General features: G+C 43.0%; 1 protein-coding gene across 1 annotated transcript; it reads right to left on the reverse strand.

Moving 5' to 3' along the window:
* Positions 1-10,594: 10,594 nt before the first annotated feature.
* LOC103675937 (L-threonine 3-dehydrogenase, mitochondrial) lies at positions 10,595-18,654 on the reverse strand. Its single transcript, XM_008705077.2, has 8 exons — positions 18,471-18,654; positions 16,709-16,751; positions 16,417-16,487; positions 14,585-14,734; positions 14,314-14,486; positions 13,184-13,274; positions 11,325-11,594; positions 10,595-10,734 (listed from the first exon to the last, which is right to left on the reverse strand). Exons 1-8 carry the CDS (start codon positions 18,652-18,654, stop codon positions 10,595-10,597), a joined length of 1,122 nt encoding a protein of 373 aa, XP_008703299.1.
* Positions 18,655-19,502: the final 848 nt, after the last annotated feature.

The raw sequence follows: 19,502 nt of genomic DNA on the forward strand, positions 1-19,502 counted from the left end.
TTCTTTCTTTCTTTCTTTCTTTCTTTCTTTCTTTCTTTCTTTCTTTCTTTTTCCCCTTCCTTCCTTCCTTCCTTCCTTCCTTCCTTCCTTCCTTCCTTTCAGTCTTTCTTTCTTTCTTTCTTTCTTTCATGGCTGAGGCTCACATTTTCTTCCATGCTTTAAAGTCTTTGAAATCGGGGCACCTGGGTGGCTCAGTCTCAGTTAAGTGTCTGCCTTCGGCTCAGGTCATGATCCCAGGGTCCTGGGATCGAGCCCCGCATCAGGCTCCCTGCTCAGCAGGAAGCTTGCTTCTCCCTCTCCCACTCCCCCTGCTGGTGTTCCCTCTCTCACTGTGTCTCTCTCTGTCAAATAAATAAATAAAATCTTATAAAAAAATAAATAAGGCCACAAATCACCAAGGAATTGTTGAAAAGGAAAAACAAAGCTGGGGGTATCACGTTGCCTGATTCAAGCTATACTACAAAGCTGTGATCACAAAGACAGCATGGTACTGGCACAAAAACAGACACATAGACCAATGGAATAGAACAGAGACTCCAGAAATGGACCCTCGACTATATGGGCAACTAATCTTTGACAAAGCAGGAAAAAACATCCAATGGAAAAAAGACGGTCTCTTCAATAAATGGTGCTGGGAAAATTGGACAGCTACATGCAAAAGAATGAAACTTGACAGTTCTCTCACACCATACACAAAGATAAACTCCAAATGGATGAAAGACCTCGATGTGAGACAGGAATCCATCAAAATCATAGAGGAGAACATAGGCTGCAACCTCTTTGACATCGGCCACAGCAACTTTTTTCATGACACATCTCCAAAGGCAAGAGAAACAAAAGAGAAAGTGAACTTTTGGGACTTCATCAAGATAAAAAGCTTCTGCACAGCCAAGGAAACAGTCAAAAAAAACTAAGAGGCAGCCCACGGAATGGGAGAAGATATTTGCAAATGACACTACAGAAAAAGACTGGTATCCAAGATCTACAAAGAACTTCTCAAACTCAATACAAGAAACAAATAATCAAATCAAAAAATGGACAGAAGATATGAACAGACACTTTTCCAATGAAGACATACAAATGGCTAACAGACACATGAAAAAATGTTCAAAATCATTAGCCATCAAGGAAATTCAATCAAAACCACATTGAGATACCTCCTTAGACCAGTTAGAATGGCAAAAATTGACAAGGCAGGAAACAACAAATGTTAGAGAGGATGTGGAGAAAGGGGATCCCTCTTACACTGTTGGGAATGCAAGTTGGTACAGCCACTTTGGAAAACAGTGTGGAAGTCCCTTAAAAAGTTAAAAACAGAGCTACCCTATGATCCAGCAATTGCACCACTGGGTATTTACCCCAAAGATACAGACGTAGTGAAGAGAAGGGCCATATGCACCCCAATGTTCATAGCAGCAGTGTCCACAATAGCTAAATTGTGGAAGGAGCCGAGACGCCCGTCAACAGACGAATGGATTAAGAAGATGCGGTCCATATATACAATGGAATATTACTCAGCCATCAGAAAGAACGATTACCCAACATTTGCAGCAACATGGATGGGACTGGAGGAGATTATGCTAAGTGAAATAAGTCAAGCAGAGAAAGACAATTATCATATGGTTTCACTCATTTATGGAACATAAGAAATAGCAGGAAGATCGGTAGGAGAAGGAAGGTAAGAACGAAGGCTGGGTAAACAGAAGGGGGAATGAACCATGAGAGACTATGGACTCTGGGAAACAATCTGAGGGTTTTAGAGGGGAGAGGGGTGGGAGATTGGGATAGGCCAGTGATGGGTATTAAGGAAGGCACATATTGCATGAAGCACTGTGTGTTATACATAAATAATGAATCATGGAACACTACATCAAAAACTAAGGATGTACTGTATGGTGACTAACATAGCATAATAAAAAAAGACGTAAAAAATAAAAAAAATAAAGTCTTTGAAATCAGGCTGTATCTTATTTTTTTTTAAAGATTTTATTTATTTATTTGACACAGAGAGAGAGGGCGCACAAGTAGGGGGAGCGGAAGGCAGAGGGAGAGGGAGAAGTAGGCTCCCTGATGAGCAAGGAGCCTGATGCAGGACTGGATCCTAGGACTCTGGAATCATGACCTGAGCTGAAAGCAGACGCTTAACCAACTGAGCCACCCAGGTGCCCCAGGCTGTATCTTCTAGCTGCTGTTGAGCAGGTGGCAATTTTCATAGTGTTGGCATTGTCTACACAGGCACCTTGAAAAGCACAGGAGAGAAACCTGCAGGATGGGTGTCAGCTTTCAAGCTCTTGGGAGCCAGGTGTAGGTGAATCAGATACACTTGGCTACATCCCTGAAGCAGGTTCACAAGGATACTAACTTGATGTAATTGTAAAGCTGATTTACAGCACCAGTGATTTTTGGTTTTTATGAATTCTTTTAAGAAATGCCCGCTTATCAACACTCTTATTGGCACAGAGAATAACACTGGGGAGAACAAAGCGGACATTGGAGTCAACAGTGATTTAGAAAAGTCAGTCCTGAAGTCTTAGGTATACAAAATATGCTTTGACTATTTCTCTTTTTATGTATGCACGAGTGATAAAAATCTATGTTTAGTGAAGTCTAAAGGAGTTCTCCAGTAAGATAAAAAATATTAATTCCAAGTAATGTAAAAGCATTACCTATTTAATTGGAAAAGTTTTTCTTTCTTAATGGAACATAAAAATGGTGTGTTACAAAAAATGGCATATTCTAACGACATTTTAAAATTATGCTTTTAATGATGTATTTTCTCAGTGCCTCAAGTGTGAAAAAATTGGACAAGCACAATCCTTGGGGGAGGGGGACTTACTCTGGTTAATCCTTGCACACCAGAAATTATCTTTAAACTTTTCTCAATAATCTATATATTTTAGATTCCTGAAGTCACATGAGAATTACATTAAAATAAAGAACTCGTCAAAGTAAAAAATTTTAACTGTCTCTTGTTAATAAATTCCTTAAATCTTTTTTCCTTAAGGACTTCAAGAAAATATATCAATAGAGAATATATTACATGTGCCTCAACATAGCGTAAATTTTTCTTCTAAAAGTATCCCTTAGAGAGTCTCGCCTTATGAGACGATACCCTAAGCACTGTTAATAACCTGAACAAAATGCTGTTGGTGGAAATATATAATTAGCCTCAGACAACCTTCAGCAATGCTAATATCAGGCGCTGATAGGACAGACTGTAGAGAAGGTGGTAAATTCACGTATTTGCTAATGTTCCCTGAGATCCTGAAGCTACAATTTCAAGTGTTGGGTGCTGCTTAAAAATCACTGAAAGCAATACTGTAAGTGATGGTGTGGCAATCACAGGATGGATTTTGAATGCCCTGGTATTAAGCAGAGGGGTGCTTGTAGTTTGGGATAAAATTTCCATCAATAGCATCACACATGGATTAAACAACACTGTGTCTAGGAGTGCCTGGTTGGCTTAGTTCGGGAGAGCATGTGACTCTTGATGTCGGGGTCATGAGTTCAAGCCCCATGTTGGGCGTAGAGTTAACTTTAAATATGTTGCATGTCAAACAAATTGGAACAAAAGATCATTTGCTCTTGGTTTGTTAGAATACAAAAGTTAATGTCAAAAGTGAATTTGAGGGGCACCTGGGTGGCTCAGTTGGTTAAGCATCTGCCTTTGACTCGGGCCATGATCCCAGGGTCCTGAGATAGAGCCCCACATCAGACTTCCTGCTCAGCGGGGAGTCTGCTTCTCCCTCTCCCTGCCCCCCTCCCTGCTAGTGATCTCTCTCTCTCAAATAAATAAAATCTTAAAAAAAAAAGTGAATTTGAAGTTTGAATAACATTCACAAAATGTGAATTAAATGAGGGGAAAGCTTATTTTTTGGTTAATAGATGAACAAATTTGAAACACACAATATTAAAGGTGTATATTTTATCATCTCATCTGCAACCCTAAAAGTTAAGTTGAGCAGAAAGGCTTTGGGGGACCTTCACACTGGAAGATGAGGCCTTGCCTGTTCAATTTAGTCCCCTTGTGACCATACATGATATGAGAACATGAAAAATGACATAATTCTATTTTCAAAAAAGTACCCTAAATTATCTTAATAAAAATGTGATTTAAAGACAGGATTACTATCTCGTGGGTGGCTTATGGAACCACAGCTCTGATTTAGAAGCAGTAACCATTAGATTAGTCAAGATCTAGTGTCTTTATCACATTAGTTCAAATCTCGTTCAGTTAGGATAAGATTCTCCAGCAAAAAATTGTTTATATTCCCAAAACCTTTTAAAAAATAAAACGTTTAAAGAAATGTAAACCATATCTTAGTAAATAAATATGTACGAAGAGAAGGGATGTTGATAGTAGAGCAGAATTTCTAATTAATTTCATAAATTAATTCAACTTTCTCAATAGCAATTTGATTACATAAAATTAAGAGGCAAATAAAGTGTTTATATACTGGCCTAGTAATTGTATTTCCAGGTTTTTGGTTTTTTGTTGTTGTTGTTGTTGTTTGGTATTTTGAGGTTTCTAAGAAAAGCAGTTAAAATGTGGAATCGTTACATAATTATGATATTCTAGTCAATGGATTATTATGCAGCTATTCTTAAATGGTAAATATTAAAACTATATTTAAGTTACTTATAACATATATGAAAAGAGTGGATGGAAATATTAAAAAACAGTTAGTATATTAGGTGGCAAAAACTGCAAGTGATTCTATTCCAAAACTTTTGGCAATGTTGTCTTAGCACTACTTTTACAATTGAAAAAGGAAAAAAATGTTTGGCCATTTGATACTGCACCATATATAAGCATGGGGGAAAATATAGATACACATTATACTGCTAACATCACTTATTGACTGGGTTTAGAGAAGACAACTTTTTTCATTACATATCTTGTTTGAATTCTTAATTTTATTTATTTTTAAAAATTTTATTTATTTGAGAGAGGGAGACAGAGCGAGAGAGAGCATGAGTGTGGGGGGGGGGGAGCAGCAGAGGGAGAGGCTGATTCCCCCTGAGCAGGGAGCCCAACGCGGGGCTCCATCCCAGGACCCTGAAATCTTGACCTGAGCTGAAGGCCGACGCTTAACTGACTGAGTCACCCAGGTGCCCCTGAATTCTTAACTTTTATTTTAAAAAGATTTTATTCATTGATTTGAGAGAAGAGAAAGAGAGCACAAGCAGCAGGGACAGGCAGAGTGAGAGGGAGAAGCAGACTCCCTTACTGAATAGGGAGCCAGATGCAGGCCTCAATCCCAGGGCCCTGAGATCATGACCTGAGCCAAAAGCAGACCCTTAAACAACTGAGCCACCCAGGCACCCCTGAATTCTTAATATTTTTAAGTGAAAAGATTTAAAAGGTTTTTTGAAGACTCATGCCCTCGCTATAAAATACAGTAACAAATCAGCAAACCTGGCCTATGTGAGTTAAAGAATACTATTAGTATCCACCCCCTTCTACAGGAAATGTCCAAAACAGTGCAATAATATTCATTGCCCAGAGCCTGTTTCTCAATTTTGAACAGTATTCCCGATGGCAGCCACATCAGGAGTCTGTGGAAATCTGTAGGATGTAAGACATCTGAGCAAAGTCAACCTTTATATTCTTCCTTTTCTCACTTAAAAAAACCCTATTTTTATAGTTAAACCCCCACTTTTGTCTTCTAAGCAGCTATTCAGATCATTTCCAAATTAACCATAAAAAAAAAAAAAAAACCTCTTCTCCCAACACAAAGGAGAGCTTTTTATAGCATGACACTGAATCATCTCCTGGGACCCCAAGATGTGCCCCAGATATTGAGTGTGTAAATAGAAAGGGCAACTCTAATTTTAGTCTTAATTGGAGTGCAAAAATGCCACTGAGTAAGAATTTATGTATTTTGAAGTATTCATTGTTCTTTTACACTTCTTTCAGATTCTCCTGGAGGTGTGTGTGTAGATTTAGAAAGATTTATTAAGGAAGCCGTTTTCTCGAACAAATCCCTCCAAAGGGCCCCAATTTAGGTCATCCAAGAAATCTGGCTGAAATACTGAAGACTAAAGTCTAAGGGACAGAGGGCCACTCAGGTCAGTTGCTTCTTCCCTTCTCATGGAAATGATTAATTTCTGTTCCTTTAAGATAATGGAGAATAAATTAAGAGAGCTTAAGAATTGTTTTTCAAACTGATAACAATAAATGAGCTCCAAAAACACAATTATCTATACAAATATTCATAACAGCATGATTTGTAACAAGCTAAATGTCTCCCAACTGATGGAAACAAGATGTGGTATATTAGCGATGAAAGGAAAGAAATAGTGATACATGCTACCACATGAACTTTAAAAATTTTATGCTGAATTAAGGAAGCCACTCAAAAAAAGGCTGCATCTTGTGATCCCACTTATGTGGACTGTCCAGGACAGTCAAATCCATAGACACAGAGAGTAAATTAGTGTTTGCCTAAGGTGGAGAGGGCTAATAGACCATCTCTCTGCGGGATATTGAAACGGCTTCCAATTACAGTGACAGTTGCACAACTCTGCGAATATACAGGAAAAAAAAATCACTGAACTAGAAACTTAAATGGATGATGTCCCCAAGATTCCAACACAGGTTGTTCCTGACTTCGCTCCCCCTCATTGGAACAACTAACAAGGATTCAAGAACAAGACGCCATGGAGAGAATCCTAGAACACAGGGGTGGGGCTGAAGCACACCTCCCCTCTATCCCATGCCACAGAGACCAGGACGCACTGAGCTAGAAGGTAAGAAGAGCAGCTACACGTTGAACGCACTCTTGCTCTGCCAGGCCAGACCACATGAAGACGCCTCTCCTGAGCTTCCAGATCTTCCAGCGGGAAGAGAACCCAAGGGTAACAACCACTGTGGGTCACTTGGCAGGAGCCTCTACTCTGATCTTGCACCACAAGGATTGCAGGGGAAACTGCAGGGCTCAGCCACTGGGAATCAGATTGTGACAGAATGTTGGAGGGGCTTGCAACACACGGGCATGTCACACAGATCATAGGAGACCAAGCGCATACCTGCAGTACCCACGTAGTAATCCCAACCAGCGGCACCATTCACCTGCAGACCCAAGTTGGGGATGCACTCTAAGGACCTTGGCAGGGTGGAGATCTGCCTGATCTAGATCCTCAAACAAGAAATTTTGCCAGCTTTAGAGCCTGACTTGCCTACACCAAGGCAAGGAGTTGAATCACAGCCCCACCCACTGTGGAGAGTGTCTTCCAGTCCCGTCTGGCCAGAAGGGTTGACCACAACTCCTGGAAGCTGTGTGGCCCAGCAGCACTTGAAGGGAAAGGCAGGTGGGCAGAGCTCATTGCCCTCAGAGCAAAGTCAGTGCCAGTCAGGGAGCGTTCCTATGCTATACACAGGCAGGGGGATTAGTTCAGAGTCAAGTCTGAGGATCGATCCTGGGCCCCTCCCAACTGAAGAGCCTTGACTTACATCTTGATTATGATTTTTTTTTTTTTTTGGATAGGACACCTCAAGCTCAAGCAACTAGATAAAAAACACCAAACTTTTGCCCAGCAAAAGAAACCATCGACAAAGTGAAAAGACAACCAACTGGATGGGAAAAAATATTTGCAAACCACACATCTGATGAGGGGTTAGTGTCTAAAATATATAAGGAACTCATGCAACTCAATAGCAAAAAACCAAATAACCCAAATCAAAAATGGGTAAAAGACCTAAGTAGATGGCTCTCCAAAGACCTGTAGATGGCCAACACGTACATGAAGAGATGCTCAATCACTCATCATCAGGGAAATGCAAATTAAAACCACAATGAAGTATTACCTCGCACCTGTTAGAATGGCCATCATCAAAAAGACAAGAGAGGGGATGCCTGGGTGGCTCAGTTGGTTAAGCGACTAACTCTTGTTTCAGCTCAGGTCATGATCTCAGGGTAGTGAAATGGAGCCCCACATCGGGCTCCGTCCTCAGTGGGGAATCTGCTTCCCCTCTGCTGCTCCCCCACCCCCTGGCTCATGCACTCTATGTCTCTAAAATAAATAGATGCATCTTTAAAAAAAAAAAAAGATAAGAGAGAACACATGCTGGCAAGGTTGTGGAGAAAAGGGAACCCCCGTGCACTGTTGGCAAGACGGTAAACTGGTGCAGCTGCTGTGAAAAACAGTATGGAGGATCCTCACGAAATTAAAAATACAACTACCCTCTGATCCAGCAATTCCACTTCTGGGAATATACCCAAGAAAACTAAAACACTAACTTGAGAAGACATTTGCACCCTCATATTCATAGTAGCATTATTTATAAGAGGCAAGACATGGAAACAATCAAAGTGTCCATTGACGGACAAATGAATAAAGTTATGGTATATATTCACAATGGAAACCATTGTAAGATGAGACCATGAAAGATGAAAAGAGGAGGAATCCTACCACTTGCAACAACATGCATGGACCTTGAAGGCATTATGCTAAGTGAAATAAGTCACACCGAGAAAGACAAAAACTGTATGATCTCACTTACATGTGGGGGAAAAAAAGATGACAGAGCCCAACCTCATAGAAAAGAAATCAGTCAGAACTGTGGTTACCAGAGGTGGAGGATGGGGGAAGGGGGAATTGGAGGAAAGTGGTCAAAAGGTACAAACTTCCAGTGATAAGATACGTAAGTACTAGGGATGTGATAACCAGCATGATGACTCTAGTTATCACTGCTGGATAATATACAGGACGGCTGTTAAGAGAGTCAATCTTAAGAGCTCTCATCACTAAGAGAACATTTTTTTCCCTTTATTCTTTTTGCCTTTCTTTTTATTGTATCTCTAGGAGATGATGGATATTAGCTAAGCCTAGTATGGCAATCATTTCACAATCAAACCATCATGCAATATACCTTGAACTTTTGCAGTGATGTACATCAACGACTTCTCAATAAAACTGGGAAAAAAAACTTAAACAAAACTTTGAGTAAATTTAACAGTATGTGAAATAAATCTAGTAAAGTTGTTAAAAGAAAACCTCATTGCTATCTGGTTTTAGAAAATAATATACACAAGTATAAGCTTCATTATATTAAGTAGGGAAAAAAAACAATAAACTATTAAATCATTCAATTATTTAGAAGTCCTCCAGTTAAAAGTTAAATATTTTTTTTTCCAGCATGGAGCCCAACATGGGGCTTGAACTCACGATGACCCTGAAATCAAGACTTGGATTCTTAACTGACTGAGCCACCCAGGCGCCCCAAAAAACTAGATTTTAAATCCAGTTATGCCTCCAAAAAAGTTCACGGTCCTACCCCTGCAGTTAAAAATTCCAAATACAGAACCCTGTCATTAAGCACATAATAGAAATGCCTTTTAGTCCATGACAGCTTTGTCCAGCATGCCTGTGAGCAGTTCTATCTCTAGTGATTTCACAGGCATCCTGAAGTGGCTGGAAGAAAGTAAATCCATATATATTTATACAGGAATGCTTCAGAAGGGTTTAGAGCGGCTCTCCTGAAAGCTCAATCTAAAAGTATATGGAAAAAGGCTGGGGTGCTTGGGTGGCTCAGTTGGTTAAGGGGCTGCCTTCGGCTCAGGTCATGGTCCTGGAGTTCTGGGATCAAGTGCCGTGTCCGGCTCCCTGCTCAGCGGGAGTCTTCTTCTCCCTCTCCCTCTGCCACTCCCCCTGCTTGTGCTCTCTCTCTCATGATCTCTCTGTCAAATAGATGAATAAATTCTAAAAAAAAAAAAAAAAGCTGTCACAAGAAAAGCTCTCTTTAGAAAACAGTGTGTGGACCTGGTCCAGTGGGCCATAGCTGGAACAGAATAACAGGTGGCGCTTTGAGATTCGAATTCCCATTTGTTGAGTCAGCCTGAAGGGGTGGAGCCCAGACATCTGCATATTTACACAAACTCCTCCAGGAGACTGACATGACCAGGGAAGAGAATTACAGTCCTGATAATCAATACTCAGCTCACTCACTAAGAAGGTAATCAGAATAAGAGGTTCTCCCCATTACTAGTTGGATCATCTTTGATATTCTTCATTTCCTACAGATACATCTTTTTACAGAAAAGTAAATTAGAAGTGATAATTTTTGAAGAAGTGTTACGATCTCTTGAACATTATGAACATGGGATTTTACAGCAAACATTTATGTCCTGATGGGATAGTGTACTTTTAAATTAGAAGATCATCTTTTTAAAAATGTAATCTTTGGTCTCTAGTCAAGGGAAAAATGGAGTCTTAGGAGTGATATTTAAATTAAATTTAATTGAAGACAAACATCACATACATCCACCTTCCCCAAAATGGTCAATTCATCTGAATTAAGGAAATGGCAACTATTCTGACTGGAAGTCTTCATTCTGTGGTATGTGTGTTTGGGCAAGTTTAGGCAAACAGCAAAGGTTTAGAAGTCCTACCACCAAACCTACAGCATTTTGGAAATGCAAAAGCCAACTTGATTCCCCAATCTGGCAGTTCAATATAAGCTGCCAAAATCTCATCCAATTCGTCCTTCCATTCCAGATAATCTAGGTTCCTTGGGGTCTATAACCTTGGGGTCATTACGGTTTTCCCTTGACAGTGGTCCAGGATACATGAGCTCTCCCTTCCGACTCCCTCAGTTAGCTTGGGCAACTCTAGTATCAGAACCGTGGAAGTTCAACATGGTTGTCACCAACTCTGGAAGATCAAAATCGTGTTTCCACCCCCAGTCCTTCCGAGCATTGCTGTCATCAAAGTTCATCGGCCAACTATCCGCTAGGAAAAGACATGGAAGAGAAGCTTCAGTTATTCCAGCTCTACATTTGCAAAAACGTCTAGCACATTCTATATAAAGGTCTATCACCCAAGATACCACAAAAGAAATTCACTCTCTGAAATTCCTCCTCTGAGCAGACCAGAGTGGCCATTATGTGCATACGTAGCCACCCTCTTAGATTAGAAGATTCTATTGACACGTCGACTGTCAGGCACTGGGAATTGTGACACACTATTAAAATCTCCCATGAAGTCGTAAGGCAGGAATCTTATACTCCGACAGTGCTCAGGGAAATAGTGGCAGTCACAGCATCGGAAAACCCAGGGACGTTTTCTTATGCTGTAGGCTGGTTTTATGTTTCAATGATAAAATGGCGAAATGCTGACAAGCTATTTATTTGGAATAGAACGATTCTACCCCCTTTAGATATCAGTGCCCCAAACTGTAGCATCTGTGGGCTCAACAACAGCTCCTTCTCCAGAATGTGTCAGAACCCTCCTTATCCTCCATGCTTTGTGTCCTCAAGGGACTCACAGTGCAGACTGAAGCTTCACTTGGGTTTTGAGGGGTTTTGCAATGATGTACCCACCTATGGCCTGTCGAACAGAATCCACGTTGTACACGATCTGGAATTCTGGTACGTGCTTGAGAACCTCCTGGGCCAGGTCCTCAGGGGTGAAGCTCATGGCATTGACGTTATAGGTCCTCATGGAGAGGGAATCTGCTGGGGCCTCCATGACTTCCAGAGTGGCCCTGAGGCAGTCATCGATATACATCATTGGGAGCCTCGTGCTGGGTTTCAGGTTGCACTCAAATTTGCCATTCTTTAGGGCATCGTGGAAGATCTGGACCGCATAGTCTGAAAGAGAACCCTGTCTGTGGGTTGTCTTATAACAAAACGATGAATGAGCCTCTTGTGTCAGGGTACTGGTTCTTAAATGCCTTAGTCTCAGAACCTCTTCATGCTCCTCAACACCACTGAGGACCCCCAAGGAGGTCTTAGGAGTGTGGGTTCCATCAACATCTACTATACCAGAAATTAATCGAGCATTTAAGGAAATACTACTACATCTTAAAATGATAATAATAAACCCATCACATAGTCATATGCATGATATTGTATATGAAGAACATATTTTCGAAACAAAAGAACATTTAGTGAAAAGAACGGTGTGTTTTCCATTTTGACAATCTCTCTGTCTTAGTAGCAGACAGCTGGAGTCTCCTGCGTGCTTGTGCGTTCAGCCCACTGTGCTGCCACACATCACACGGCCTCTGGAAAACTTCACAGTGCACTCGTAAAGAAAGTGAAAAGAAGGCAAATAACATCTTAATATTGATATGGAAAGAGTTTTGGCCTCTTGGACCCTTTGAAAGAAACCAAAGAATGAAACATGAGAAACTATGGACTATGAGAAACAAACTGAGGGCTACAGAGGGGAGGGGGGTGGGGGAATGGGATAGACCGGTGATGGGTAGTAAGGAGGGCACATATTGCATGGTGCACTGGGTGTTATACACAACTAATGAATCATCAAGCCTTACATCGAAAACCGGGGATGTACTGTATGGTGACTAACATAATATAATAAAAAATCATTATTAAAAAAAAAAAAAAAGAAAGAAACCAAAGATCCTGAGGGATTCCCAGTGCATACTTGGAGAGGCATTGTATTAAGGCAAAAAGCTTTTTAAAAAGTAACCCAAACGAAAATCTCCTTCAAAATCCCTCAGATTTTGGGACGCCTAGGCTCAGGGTCATGATCTCAGGGTCCTGGGATCGAGTCCCACACCGGGTTCCTTGCTCAGCGGGGAGTCTGCTTCTCCCTCTGCCTGCCGCTCCCCTGCTTGTGCTCTCTCTCTCTAATAAATAATAAATAAATAAAATTTAAAAAAATTAAAATCACTCAGATTTTGTCAAGGTTTAGCTTTTCTATTGTATCTCAGGACCCCTCATATGGGAAGGATTTCTAATATGGGAGTTACTGAATATAATGCATGCTTGAGTCCAAATTAATCATAATCATAATCATAACACTTATGCTCCTTTAAAAATATGCATGTATATATACAGTCCATTTTCGCAGAGCTCTCTGCATTAAGAAACAAAGGCTGGATTTAAAGAAAGAGGCTATTTCCTATTTGGCGTCTTCCTACATTGTGGATGACAAATTTATTCTCGAATATTATCTGTTTGATTCCAGCCCTGGGGATGGCCCAGCCCTGGGGATGGCCAATCCCGAGCTGGATTTGCAACACCAGCATGAGCTGCCCTTACTTAACAAGTTCAAGTCAGTGGGATTCCATGAGCTTCTCAGATGCGCTTGCCAGAGGGCAGGCAGAAACTTGGGTCAGCACACCGCTAAAAACACAGCCGGTCCCTCACCCCTGTTCATAGCATTAAGAAAGCCCATCCTACGTAGGGCAGAAACAGAAAACAGCACTTACCAGTTGTTCCTCCTCCAGGCTGGCAGTCCGCTGAAATGATTCCAGGATATCTCAAGCATCGGAAATCCAACCCGTACCGGTAATGATAATACTAAGAAAAAGAGAAAAACGACTTTAAAACAAACCCTAAAACAGCTATTTTTTGGATGGTGGTGGGGGGTGGTGGACTATCTTTCCAGGCAGTTCTATTAAAATATTCCTAAAAGAAATTAGACTGTAGAATTTCTAAGAGTCACTCACTTTTCTTTAATAAATAACCCTTAAGTTTTTTATCTTCAGAAAATCACTCTGGTGACATAATATGGTCAATAATAAATCAGCCTGCACTGATTTCCAAACTTTCTTTGGAAGAGAGTCACTGCTGGCCGCCCCGAACAGTCCTCCAAGAGCATGTTCCTGCAGTGCGGCATTTCACAGAGCCCGGGGGAGCACCTCGAGGGAGGAGGGCAATGCCTGATAGGTCAGCTGAGGGAGCAGACACCAACTCACATTTGCTGTAGAGTTGGTTGTTTTTTGTTTTGTTTTTAAGATTTTTTATTTTATTCATTTGAGAGAGAGAGAAAATGAGAGAGAACATGAGAGAGAGCACGAGCAGGGGGAGCAGCAGGCAGAGGGAGAGGCAGGCTCCCCAGTGAGCAGGGAGCCTGATGTAGGTCTCCATCATGACCTGAGCCGAAGGCAAATGCTTAACGGACTGAGCCACCCAGGCATCCCTTAGCATAGAGTTTTTAAGACAAAGAGTATTTTAAAAAACAGAACCAAAAGTCATTTGATGTTCTCCATTAACACAAGGTTTGAAAATCCCCTCGCATTACTGCCAATACTGGGAGCCTGACAGAATGGAGCAGGACCCGTAAGACAGGCAGCAAATGAAGAAGAGGGTGCCATCGAGGGGCCTCTGAGAAGGGCAGCTGAGTGCTATCACATGGCCAAGGGCTAAGGAGTTCTTCTGGAGCTATCACTACCTGCCACTTGGCCAACACGATCAGTTTGCAAGCACTTCTGGGGGCTGGGCTGGGGGTGGGAGTGGGGGTGGAGGGAAATGTCCTCTCCAAGGATGAATCAGCAAGTGCACGAGGCAGAAAGAACAGAAAAGGCAACGTTGAGTCATCTTGACAAGCAAGGCTTACTTCTCCCATGAGCTCCGCGTGGACCTTGGACACCCCATAGATCGTCCTGGGCCTCTGAACACAGAGATCAGGAGTTGGATTCCGGGGAGAAGTAGGTCCAAAAGCTCCGATCGTGCTAGGCACAAACAATCGCAAACTGTGTTCTGCTGCAACATCCAAGACGTTATGCAATCCTGAAATGAACAGACATGAGCACCGTCAGAAAAATCTCCTACCAAAGACCTGGAAAAACTGGCACATCGCCCATTTTGAGCAAGACCCAGAAACTTACCGGTGATATTTACGGCTCTGGCCAAGGACACGTTTGCCTCCCCAACCGCACTGAGCAAAGCACTATAATGAAACAACCAGGTGACGCGGTTGTTTACCACGATCTCCCGAAGATTCTTGTAATCCAGAATGTCCGAATAAATAAACGGACCTACCAGGAACACAGCAAAACCACAGAAGCTCAAGTTTGGGGTTTAAATGCGAAGTAGACCTTCTCCCCCACCCCTGCTGACTCGAGAATTCCATTAGGATCAACTTGGTGACTAAAGCACTTGGACGCAATGCAGCATTTCGCTTATGGAAGAACAAAGCCCAACCACCCCCACGTAATAATAGCTAGCACTTAGAAAGGACTTACACTTGCCAGGAGCTGTTCTGAGGGCTTTCTGTGTATTTAGCTCTCATACAGCCTTTAAGGGAGCTATAGTTGACCAGGAAGGAAACTGAGGCACAGAGAAGAAAGAACCAGCCAAGACAGAGTGAGTGGGGGAACGGGGGAACCAGTGGGGGCCGCTGGTTCCAGAGTTGGTGCTGTTAATACCACCCATCCATGCACAGGGTGATTTCGCTCTGCTGAAAAGTTATGTATTTTCAAAAGGAAATAGAAGTGGATTTTTAAAAGAACATACAGCTTGGTATAGAAGAACCACAAGCCTGAGCTAGGCAGAGCCAGTTTGGTTCAGTGGCAACTTCCCCCACTCACAGCAAAGTACTGGTAAAGCCAAAGGCTGACACGGAACCAGGAAGGACCAGGAGACGTTATCAACATGTTTCTAAGGTAGGAGAAAACTTGAGCAGGTTGAAGTGTTTGTGCGTGTGCACAGCAGTTTAAGAGCAAGTCTATGTTGGGGACACCTGGGTGGCTCCGTCAGTTAAGTGTCTGTCCTCTGCTCAGGTCATGGTCCCAGGATTCTGGGATCGAGTCCCACATCAGGCTCCTTGCTCAGCTGGGAGACTGCTGCTCCCCCTGCTTGTGTGCTCTCTCTCTTCCTTCCTCTGACAAATAAATAAAATCTTAAAAAAAAAAAAGTGTCTGACTCTAGATTTTGCCTCAGGTCATGATCTCAGAGTCATGAGATCGAGCCCCATGTCAGGTTCTGAGCTTAGCATGCAGAATCTGTTGGGATTCTCTCTCTCTCCCTCTTGCTGTTCTCTCTCTAAAATAAATAAATACATCTTTTTTTTTTTTAAGAGCAAGTCTGTGTTGAAATAGGAGGATTAATTTCCCAAAATTTTTTCAAGTTCCTTTTCTTCATTACAGAACTTAATGTTTGTTTTCCTTCTGAGTGAAGTTAACTAAAAACTCATATAGGCAGGAATCAAAGTTTTTATTCCAAAAATACTATCCCAAATAACATCCAAAGATATCATTCCCAAACTTTACTTCAAGTTCAGAAGAGTTCTCCTGTTCTTGTAACTCTTGAACAAGCAGCAGCATTACTGTAGACATTTCACAGAACTATGAGGGACCAAAATAGCAGATTTTTTTCCTTTTAAGGAAGAGTGAGTGGGGGGGGGGCAGAAGGAGTGGGACAGAGAAAATACCAAGTGGGCTCCGTGCCCAGCAGGGAGCCGGACCCAGGGTTTGATTTCACACCCCTGAGATCGTGAACTGAGGCAAAATCAGGAGCTGGGCACTTACCAGACTGAACCACCCATGTGCCCCCAAATTGGAAATTTTTTAAAAGTCACACAACTGGGCCTCAATAACACCTTTCTTTTCATCACAAGTCTGGTTATGAGCTGTTGTACACACTGATCCCATGAGCTGCCTCTCGAACTGCATTTTGAAAATCAAAGATAAAACAAAAATCAGGCATCTTGATCTCTTACCACTGTGGAAGATGTGATCGGGGGGTTTCCTTATGTCAGACAAAATTACGTTGTCCTTCCCAAATCGTTTCCTGAAGGGAAAATCAAAACACATGAGTTGGTACATCTAGGATATAACTGGTCCAATNNNNTCTTTCAAACAGGGCAAAGGACCAGTGTGGGAGATGATGAGCCATGGACCTGCTACAAGTCTATGATATTAAGAGCAAAATAATATGATTAAATGTTGCCAAAGACAAGCTATATATACTGAAGAACTCAGATTTTCAATTTCAGCTTTTTGGGCTCTTACCTCAAAAAGTTAGCAAGCCCCACTCCAAGCTGGCCAAGACCCCCTAGATGAAGAAGAAAAAAGTGGAACTTTAATCCAAATCTAACCAATTAAATTATCCCCAGAATGTAGTAACTGAATAAGACTATCTGGCAATCTCAGCTAATTAGGGAAAGCCCCAGTCTGACCTGATAGAACTAAGTCATGTCCTCCAAGCTAGGGCAGAGATCAATGCAGGTAATGTTAGTTGCAGAGACAAAACTCTTTCCAGCATGCAGTGGCTGATGGGAAGCAAGGGTGCAGGAAGAGGAAAATCACAAGAACGTTGGACAACCTCCTAGCTCCTTGGTCCAGGAATTCCCTCCGAGACCTGCCCTCATTATTTGATGGGCTCTGAAGCTTGAGTGCAACAGGTGCCAAAACACTCAAAGCCAAACAGAATAGGTTGAGATCAGCCTCCAGAAGGATTATCCAGAAGCCCATCCCCCATTAGAACTGGCTGGGGCGCGAGAGGGGAAAGAGGGGACAAACCAGGAAGTCATCTGAAAATAGGGCAGACAACTGAATCGACAAGGAGCCATGAAGGAAATTAAAAATGAGGATTAGAGCTTCCTAATTTGGAGGCTTAAAAATGCCACTGAGAGAAATGGTGAGCTGGGGCTGTGAGTACATCTGGGGGAATGCAACTGTAAATTTCATTTGGGAGAAATAAACGAGGCAGGGAGATACAGAAAGTAGGATTTCCTATAAGCGCTTGTTACCACAGGACTGGAACCAGGCCCACTGACACTGCCATCGGGTTCTAGAAGATGCTCTGTTGGTGGAGGCAGGAGGGAGTAAACCACCATGAGACAAGTGGGGTGAACCAGGGAGGATGCTGCAGAGGGGACGTGACTACACCTGAAGTCCATTTCCAGTAGGAGGGGAGAAGGAGGCAGTGAAAGAAACGCGCGCGCACACACACACACACACACACACACACACACACACAGACACTGAGGAACGTGAGAAGCCAAGGGGAGACAATCTGGTGGGAAGAAGGAAATAAAGTGTGTCCATTACATCGGAGGCGGGCTGGGTTGGCTAGAAGGACTTGGAATGCCCGAAGAAGTCCGGAGCGAGCAGGGCCGGGTGGACAGGAGGTAAGGAACACAGGAGGCGAGTCTGGGGACGAAGAGATCAACGACATTCTAAGATGGTGGGAATGGGTTCCTCAGGCAGGCCCTAACGTGTCTCCTCTGTCTCCCACACACAAATGTGCCACAGGTGCTGGGGATGGATGATGGGGCGTTTGGGTTGAGGAGTTTGGCCAAGGAAAGGTGCACCCGATGCCCCGCCCATGCCCTAGTCCCTGCACCCGCGCTGCCCGCGAGCCCTGGCCCCCCCAGCGATCGCAGCTCCCCAGTAGCTTCTTGGCCCCGTCCTTTCCTATATCCAACCTTCAGACAATAAAAAATTACAACATGCAAACAAAGCACTGGCAACAGGACACTATAAGGGTTGTGGGCTTGCCATGTTCTGGAGGAAGCCAATCGTGGAAAAGGTCATTTCTGATGAATACATGTTAGCTAGTATGCTAACATGTAGCATGATAGCCGTTCTAAACACAGAACCATCCAGAAACAGCACAGAAAGAAAAACAAGAGAGAGAAAGAGAGAAAGAGAGAGAGAAAGAAAAGAAGGAAGGAAGGAAGGAAGGAAGGAAAGAAAGAAAGAAGAAAAAATCAAGTTGCAAATGTGGAAAAAAGAAAAGAACACAAAACAAAACAACCCCCCCCCCAACCTGTAATTAGGACGCGTGGCTGGTCTGTTCCAGAGAAAGAGGCAGAGTGGAAGTTGGCATCTGCTGGAATCTGCCGAGGAGAAGTGCCCAGAAACCGGAGCGGAGGGCCAGCTGTCCAGCAGCCACAGGCCGGTCTCCCCAGCATCTGGCCCGCGACCTGCTGCAGCATCCTAGTGACCGGCATTTCTCTACAAATACCCTGCAATAAAAAAGCAGCGGAGCTCGTTATGCAACATTTGTGCTCCCGACCCCACCAAACACAAGCTCCCGAAGATTGTCAGCTCACAGGCAAAAAGCAGATTGGACTCTGAAACTGAACTAAAGAGACTGCTGAGTGGACCGACAGGAAGCCCGTCAAGAGCCTGCTGTGAGCTGGGCTCTGTGAAAAGGGGATCAAACACAGCAGGCAGACAAAAGCGGGGCAGAGATTTAGAATTGACACAGCACAATGCTGACATCAACTGCATCTAATGGTCACGGTGGAAGGGACCATACAGAGAGCAGGAAACACCAAGTCAGGGCATCCTAGCGAAGCCTTCAAATCTTTACAGCTGGTAGCGGTCCGCCGTGCACCAACGGAAGGCACAAACTGGTCCCAGATTAAATAGCCTAGCGGCCTGTAAGTCTTGTGCAAAGGATAACTCAGATGTTATCCTTAGAATGAACCAGACTAGAAAAGCAGATGGGTTAAGGTAATAAGGCCCTCAGTGATATTCTGTAGGCTGTGACCACATCGTTTTACTGCCCTCTCCTTTCGAAAGGATCATTTGAAAGCCGGTTTTTCCTTTCCTTCCAGATCACGAATAGTTTAGTCTTCCTCCTTTTCCTCACCAGTCTTACTGCTTACTGAACATGAAATCAGTTCTGGCCTTAAGCGGTCAAGACGATCCAATCACAGAAGGCTTGTGACTGGAGGCGCAGGCAGGGCTTCATCCCCCACACCCAGGCAAGTGTGTCACAAGAGTAAATCAGAGCCACACAGCCAGCTCTGCTGGTCCCCATCCTCTAAAGTCTGGCCTCTTGCGCTCTGCA

Source organism: Ursus maritimus, unplaced genomic scaffold (genome assembly GCF_017311325.1).
Source record: "Ursus maritimus isolate PB19 unplaced genomic scaffold, ASM1731132v1 scaffold_11, whole genome shotgun sequence".
Classification (NCBI taxonomy): Eukaryota; Metazoa; Chordata; class Mammalia; order Carnivora; family Ursidae; genus Ursus; species Ursus maritimus.

Coding starts and splice junctions, on each gene's coding strand:
- LOC103675937 (XM_008705077.2), bottom strand. CDS start 18,654: ATGCCGGTCACTAGGATGCTGCAGCAGGTCGCGGGCCAGATGCTGGGG. Junction 14,735..16,416: donor CGATCACATCTTCCACAGTG/GTAAGAGATCAA, acceptor TGTTCCTGGTAG/GTCCGTTTATTTATTCGGAC. Junction 10,735..11,324: donor TTCTGTTCGACAGGCCATAG/GTGGGTACATCA, acceptor GTCTTTTCCTAG/CGGATAGTTGGCCGATGAAC.